We start from the raw sequence: 7,560 nt of genomic DNA on the forward strand, positions 1-7,560 counted from the left end.
AAATGTGGTTGATGATTAAGATTCTCTCGATTTTTCTTGTCTATTCTAATATTTTTCGTAATTTATTATTTAGTTTTATCCGACAAATAAAATATGGTATGCATATTTTTTATTTATTTAATTTATTAACATATTTAAATACATCAATATCAATGTCAATGATTTTATTTAAAATAAATGAGCATATATTTAATTAAAAAAATTACAATAAGTGCGACATCTTCTAAAACATTTCATTAATATAGGGGTGTCAAACGGATAAAACGGATACGTAATTGCCCGTATCCGTATCCGCCAACTTAAAACCGTATCCGAATCCGAATCCAGATCCGTAAATTTTAGAATAAAAATATCTGTATCCGTCGAATATTATCCGGATCTGTTTTCCAAACATCGATCAAAACCAAATATACATTCTGAGATTCAGAGATTGTGATGAGAAGTGCGGCGGCCGGAGATTGGTGTCCTCTACTTGGCAGCTTGGATCTCGCCATCAGGCGTCATCGGATTGTCGGCGTCGGGAGATTGAGATGAGAAGCCGGGGGTGTGGCAGCCGACGATAGGAGGCGGTGGATTGCCGTTATACTTACGTTTCGCATCGCCGCCAGTGGTGTATTGGAGTTATCCGGAGGTGAATCGAGATGGAAATGAGGGAGAGAGATTGAGAAACCTAGAAAAGGTGTAGATCGAGGGTGCGTAGGTAAAGTGTTGGTGGGCAAGGATTGTAAAGGGTAAGTGGTTTGACGTACAGGTCAAAAGTGAGAGATGGTTGAATTATTTTTACATTCTTGCGGTGATAGTTTGTTTTACAAAGAAACATAATTATCATTGTCATACTTGTCATACTTGTGTTAAGTTAATGTTTCTTTTTATTTTAAATTATATTTTTGTTTAAAATTAATATGATAAAACAAAAAATATATAGTATATAATAAATTTATATATTATTATTATATATATAAATAAACTATTTCGGATACGGATATTTTCATATACGGATACGCCTATATCCATATCCGTATCCGCAATCTCCGGATTCGAATGCGAATAATATTCGTTTTATTTCGGATACGGATTATATCCGCTTTTTTCCGGATACGGTAGCGGATTTTTTGGTCGGATATTGAATTTTTCGGATTTTTTGACAGCCCTACATTAATATAATAAATAATTTACAAAATTGAAGTCTAAATAATCAAAAATAGTATTATTATTATTAAAAGGGGAAAAAACGGAGATACAACTATAAAACAAATTGAACAAATACGAAGTAGTCTTTCCCGCTCACACACGTACAACTAATTTTCCCCCAATCTCCGCGATCTCCCTCTCCACACCGCGTTCTCTCTGGCGAAATATCATTAGTTTCCTTCTCGGAGGTAAGTTCATTACATATGTATGTAATATTGCGTGTATTAGTTATATATGATGGTTGCATTATTCAGTAATGTGAGGGTTTTGGTTTGTGTACATATGTGGCTTAGGGTTTGGTTTCTTGATGTAATATTCAGTTCAAGAAATCAGTTTTGGAAGAGAGAGGATGGTGGAAACGCGAGGGATGCTAAGTAGCAATAGGAATCAGACGCTGTTTAAGTTATGAGAGAAGAAAAAGAAGAGTTGTTCAAATATCATTCAAATTGGGGATGCAATTAAATTATCGGACCTCTTGTTCACTAGACAAAGAGACTTTCTTGTCAATTACAGCCAAAACAATAATCAACATGTATGGTATCTGCTATTTTAAAGTTTCAATTTTGTTTATAGCTTTTCCGTTTTGAATTAGCATCGTGCTTATTGATAATTTTAATTGGTTGTTGTAGGTCAAGGCCAAAGATCTACAAGGCAAGGTTGTTGTTTTATTGTTTATGTCACTAATCAACGGTTTTGGCTCTGGGAAAATAGTTATAACAAACTTGTTGGATATATACACTAAGTTACACCTCACAGGTGCTTTTGAGATCGTCTTTGTTATCGTTAGAGATGCTGATTTTTCTCAATATTTCAAACAAATTCCCACTACTGCACATAAACATTTTCTACAAACATTTCCCTCCATGCCATGGCCTGCCATACCCTTGTCAGATCGAAAAACCCGTAAACGCCTGGAAACTTTTTTTGCTATCTCCGGGGATGTGCGCACAAGCCCTCGCTCAATCATCATTGACCCAACAGGCGTGGTTTTGCATTGTGATGCCACCCCTTTGTTTCTTAGGTATGGAGCTGCTGCTTTTCCTTTTACCAGCGATAGAATACAATTTCTTGATTCTGAAGATGATGTAATAAAAAAGCAGCCTCCTTCCGTGAAAGAACTCTTGGCTTCTTCAGAACGTGATTTTCTCATCAACAACAAAGGAGAGCAGGTATACATTCTATTGCAATTGTGGCTGTTTTAACAACATTTTCATCATTACATTTTGTCTCCTCTCCCATCATGTTTCTTTTCATTTGCTCATTGTAATATTTTTGATTATCATCCTAGTGTTCCATTGTTAATGCTACCTTTTTCTTTTGTAGGTACCTCTTCATGATCTTGACAAAAAGGTGGTAGGCTTATATTTTTCTCCATGTCTGAAACTTCAAAACTTCACAAGGAAACTTAAGATGATTTATGAAGAGTTATCTGGTAATATGGAAAATTTTGAGATTGTGCTCATTTATGTGCATGGTTGGTTTGAGGATTATTATGGCCGCACAGGTGAAGCTTCATTTTTGCATGCATTTCGGACCATGCCTTGGTTGGCAGTTCCATTTGATGACACAAACTTTATTAAGGGGTTGCAGAGGCTGTTCCAATATCCTCAAGAACTAGGGTCCAAGCCAGATTATAGGCTGATGATTATTGGACCTCATGGAAATTTCATGGAACCGTGGGGCGGGAACATATCGCTGCTGTACGGTGTTCCAGCATATCCCTTTAATACATGTAGTGCTGCCAATTTAGAGCTTGAAAGGATAAAGGATTTGAAGCTAGAGATGCTGTGGGATCTAGATGCCATCTTCAAACAAAAAAATGGGTCCCAGGTGAGTTCCTTTGTGTGTGTTATTCTCTATCCTATTGTCTTTGAAAGTCCTCCAATTTTTCTTTACTCCGCTGAAGAAGTGAAACAAAAAAATAATTAAATTTCAAACTGTTGCAGAGACAAGTTTAGTTCTTTTTTCTATTTTCTATACTTATTTAAGCTCCAGCACTTTTTTCTATTGAGATGGTGATTCTGTTGCTTTATTTCAAACTCTTTTAAGCTTTCTAACTTTTCTATTACAATATTGGTACAGGTTCGATTTTCCCAACTTGTTGGCAAGAAAATCATAGTATTCTTTGAGAATTACGAGTCTGACTTGGACTCTACGTTAAGGGAGCTTAAAGCAAGGTATCTAATGATGAATGGTACATATGATGAGTTTGAAGTGATCCACATGAATTATGATCAGATCAGACGTCAAAGCAGGCCGCAACAGATTACCTATGGTTGATGCATCATCCTTTTGATGAGGACTCATATGCAGGTAAGTTTATAGATCTTATACTTCGTGGTAAGTTTCGTGGTAAGTGTCATGGACTTCTTGCATTTGATCGTGACGGATCGGTTGTCAGACGTTCAACAGACCCTGTTCTTAGTGACAGTATGGATTTTCCCTTTAATCCTGATGGGAATCTGGAAAATGAGGTCTTGCTGGAAGTTGAAGATAGGATTAGGTTTAGTATAGAAGTAGATAGCGAGAGGTGGCTATGATGATGGTAATGAGATTGATGAACAGCTGAAACTTGTGCCTTCCCATCTCCAGACTTTGTATCTACTTTCTTTAAATTATTTTATATTTATTTCAAATAATTTCGTAAACTTATTTCTCATGTAAATTATAAAAATTCTATTGCTAATAATCCGACGTGTACCCGACCTGTTCCTATTTGATTGAGTCTAATTAAACCAAGAATTTTGGATCCGAGTTCGGGTTTGGGTTCTATTTTTAGACCCTAATTAATTCCGGACCGGGTTTGGGTTTTGCCCGAATCGAACCTGGACCCGATTCGAAACTCGAATATATGTATATATATATATATATATATATATATATATATATATATATATATATATAATATTTATTTTAAAATATTAATATTCTAAAATAATATCATAGTCGTTTGACGTATTATAAATGAATTTTATGGTCCTATTCCACATAATCTGTCGCATTTGAACTTTTTAAGCTGTTTAAACCTCTCTTACAATGATTTTTCGTGGAGAATACCTCAATGATCCCTTCATTTATGTTGGCAAAAATCAGCTGTGGTGGACCTTAAGCCCTGTACTAGTGTCACAGACTCACTGGAATTGTTCTCAAATTATCAAAATTGTTAATTATTTCAGCTAGTAGGATAACTTTTTTTCTGTCAGATGTTTGTTGGATAACTTGGAGTAGAATGTTATGATTATTTTTCCTTCTGATGATAAAACTAACAACACTTCTCAACTAACTATTTTAGAACAATACAGTTGTAAAATTCTTTACAAGGAAAAGAATCTATAAACCGTTCTAGATATTACCACATTCCCTAGTTATGAATTCCCATCAGTCCATCTACAACATAATTTGTTAACTCAACATCACCTCCGTACATTGGCATAAACATTTGTTGTAGTTGCTCCTTCCATAAACGTTGTAGTTGCGAGGGAGTTTTCAATCCTACACAGCCCAATTGATCATAACTTCTGAGACAAGGCAGAGCTCCGTCCTCGATTTCCCATTCTTCCAGATTGGGAAAATCTGTTAATTTCAAAATTTGAAGACTTGGAAATGCATTATGACCGGAAAATATCTGACGTCCGTCGTACACCTTTTTTAACTCAAGAGCAGTGAGATTAGGTAAACTCCCCAAACTTGGCATTGGATCCTCTGTAAACTCGCTGTTTCTTAGTCTTAAATCCGTGACTGAATCGGGCAGAAAACTTAACTCTGATGGACCTTTTATAGTACCCCATAAGTCAACGAGCTTAAGACGATTGCAAGACAGAAGTGGTTCAAGTGTTGGGATCTCAGTTAAAATAGAGGATAGGGTGAACGTTTGGAGATTTTTTAGATCACCTACAGACTGCAATGTGTAATCATTTCCTGTAGGTGCTTTAATTGTCAACACGGATAGTGTATGTAGGTTGGTGATGTTCATGATGGTATGAATCTGCATCCATTCCCCATAAAGTACAGTATCTAGAGTCCGAAGATTCGTATGGTGGCTGACTATCTTCATATTCCTACTATCAAATTTTGGTAATGTCTTGTAGCGTCCCTGAGTTAGGTGTCTCAACTCTTTTAGCTCCCATATATCTCTAGGCATTTTGTAGTAGCAATCAGATGAACCACCACAAATAGTTTGTAGCTTTTTTAGCTTGCCTATACTCGTAGGTATTGTTAACTCTAGTCCTGAACAACTCGTTAAACCTAAAAACTCTAGGAGAACTAAGTGCCCTATTTCTTCTGGTATCCTATCTAAATCTAGACTGGTGAGATCGAGCACTTTAAGGTTTTTGAATTTGGTGTCCAACTTCATTTCTTCAATTTCGACCCTAACACTTAAATTATTTAGCAGTGCTAATGAACACAAATTCAAAGAAATATCAGATCTACCCTCAAGTAAATTGAAGTACTCACCAATTCCATTATAAATGGCATGACGCGGTTGTCCTTCCAACAAAGCGATGGTTTTTGGATGTTGACTTGAGTCGAAAGTTCCCAATAATTTTAGCTCCTTTGCTTTATTTATGGCAAGCTCATGTACAAGATCATGAACCCGGCAATGGGATACTTTTCCATTCCAAAGCAATGTTGCTATCTGAATTAAATTGCGATTAATTAGCTCATTCAGATAATCCTCGGCCAGATCCTCCATAGCCACTCCATCTAGTTCGTCAGCTTCTGATATGAATTTCTCTGCAATCCATAGAAGCTTTAACCTGTCAACGTTAATGATTTGGTCTTCCGCGAACCTTGCAAGGTAAAGAAAACAATCTCTTTTCTTCTTAGAAGTCAAGCCATTGTAACTCAAAGATAGTATATCTTCAATCCTAAAAGAACCACCGTCTTTCAAGTGTCTCCAAATATGTTCTTTCACATTAGACCAATACTCATACTTCGGCTTCTCAGATAATAGGCCGCTTAGTACCACAATTGCAAGGGGCAAACCTCCACATTTACCAACCATCTCTCTTCCCAACTTGTCCATGCTCTTGGTTGTTGGTTCTGCTTTCTTACAAAAGAGTTGCCAGCTTTCCTCTTCCATCAGAAAACGGAGTGGATGGACAAAACATTTGTCATCTGCCATCCTTGTAACGTCTTTATTCCGGGTGGTTATGATAATCCTGCTGCCATTCTTGACGTCTGGAAATGCAATTTTAATCTGTTCCCAGACCTTCATGTCCCATATATCATCAATCAGCGCAAAATAGCGGCCTCGATCTTGTAGTAGCTTTGACAGGTACTGCAACAGGTCATGCTCAGTCAGGTTTGACAAATGTTGTTCATGCTCAGGACCCATGAAAGACTTTATTATCCTCTTAAGAACATCTTTAATGTCATACTCGCTGGAGATGCAAACCTTAGCACGAGTATCAAAATGTCTCAACTCGTGAGAGTTGTGCAGCTTTGTGGCAAGTGAAGTCTTTCCCAGCCCTCCCATTCCATGAATGTAAATTACTTTTAGGAATGGATCGGTGCTATCAATTTCAGCTGTCAAAATGTTGATATCTTCCTCGAATCCCACCACTTCAACCTCGATATCGATGGCGGTTGTTCTTAGTAGACTTCTCTCTTTTTGCTGCTTGCTTGGAGTGGCCAAGATGTTGTCAATACGATAATCAGTTCGCCTGTTTTTTATCTCGACAATCCTTTCCTTAAGTGACTCGATGTCATTTCCAATATCATAAAGTGTAGCTTCTTTCTTGCACATGCCCCGAAAACAATCCAAAACACCTCGTTTTGGAGCTGCATGTTCTTGTTGGAGATCGCTGAACTTTCGCAGTATAGCTATTGCATCATTAGCGACATCTCTAACATTGTTCACCCAGTCTCGGACTAAGTCTTCTTCTTGCCTTGATTCTGCTTGTCTTACCGAAGATTGGAGGAAGCCTAGTTCGTCTCTGAGCCACCTTACATTATCTTTCACTGCTAACCTAATATTAACTTCTTGGACAATAAACTCACCCAACATTGTAATTGCAGATGATACTACTGCATCAACCATTCTTTTTTGTTGAGTAAAAAAACAAACGGGGATTTATGATTATAATGTAACTTTGAGGCTAACAATTAGAAGGCTTTGATAATTTGGATGCTCAGCCAGGCTTAGCTACATATATAACAAAACGCATAAGCAAGTGGTTCGTATATTTAATTCATTGTCTTTTGAAATAATCAGATCGAGCTGGATTTCTCAAAAATTATTCTGTGATAATGTTGGAGATTAGACTTTTCTTATCAAGTTTCAATTGTTAATTCTCCACAACAACCAGTCTCATGTCTTTTACTGAATAATCAAAACAAGCTTCACACATTAGCCATGTATTAGTC

The 7,560-nt window shown here is 36.8% G+C and overlaps 2 protein-coding genes across 3 annotated transcripts; one reads left to right on the forward strand and one right to left on the reverse strand.

The window, feature by feature from the left end:
• Positions 1-1,428: 1,428 nt before the first annotated feature.
• On the forward strand, positions 1,429-3,025 carry LOC108201483 (probable nucleoredoxin 1). Its single transcript, XM_017369762.1, has 4 exons — positions 1,429-1,461; positions 1,821-2,360; positions 2,515-2,978; positions 3,022-3,025. Exons 1-4 carry the CDS (start codon positions 1,429-1,431, stop codon positions 3,023-3,025), a joined length of 1,041 nt encoding a protein of 346 aa, XP_017225251.1.
• On the reverse strand, positions 2,657-7,330 carry LOC108202021 (putative disease resistance RPP13-like protein 3). Of its 2 annotated transcripts, XM_017370382.2 has the most exons (2): positions 5,647-7,330; positions 2,657-3,091 (listed from the first exon to the last, which is right to left on the reverse strand). In XM_017370382.2, the coding sequence occupies exons 1-2, from the start codon at positions 7,232-7,234 to the stop codon at positions 3,084-3,086; spliced, it is 1,596 nt and encodes a 531-aa protein (XP_017225871.1). In that variant the 5' UTR covers positions 7,235-7,330; the 3' UTR covers positions 2,657-3,083. The 2 variants fall into 2 exon arrangements, with proteins under 2 accessions (XP_017225871.1, XP_017225870.1); XM_017370381.2 differs by lacking the exon at positions 2,657-3,091 and having other exon boundaries at positions 4,464-7,330.
• Between the last annotated feature and the right edge of the window lie 230 nt (positions 7,331-7,560).

Source organism: Daucus carota, chromosome 9 (genome assembly GCF_001625215.2).
Source record: "Daucus carota subsp. sativus chromosome 9, DH1 v3.0, whole genome shotgun sequence".
Classification (NCBI taxonomy): Eukaryota; Viridiplantae; Streptophyta; class Magnoliopsida; order Apiales; family Apiaceae; genus Daucus; species Daucus carota.

Coding starts and splice junctions, on each gene's coding strand:
- LOC108201483 (XM_017369762.1), top strand. CDS start 1,429: ATGGTTGCATTATTCAGTAATGTGAGGGTTTTG. Junction 1,462..1,820: donor TCAGTAATGTGAGGGTTTTG/GTTTGTGTACAT, acceptor TGGTTGTTGTAG/GTCAAGGCCAAAGATCTACA. Junction 2,361..2,514: donor TCAACAACAAAGGAGAGCAG/GTATACATTCTA, acceptor TTTCTTTTGTAG/GTACCTCTTCATGATCTTGA.
- LOC108202021 (XM_017370381.2), bottom strand. CDS start 7,234: ATGGTTGATGCAGTAGTATCATCTGCAATTACAATGTTGGGTGAGTTT.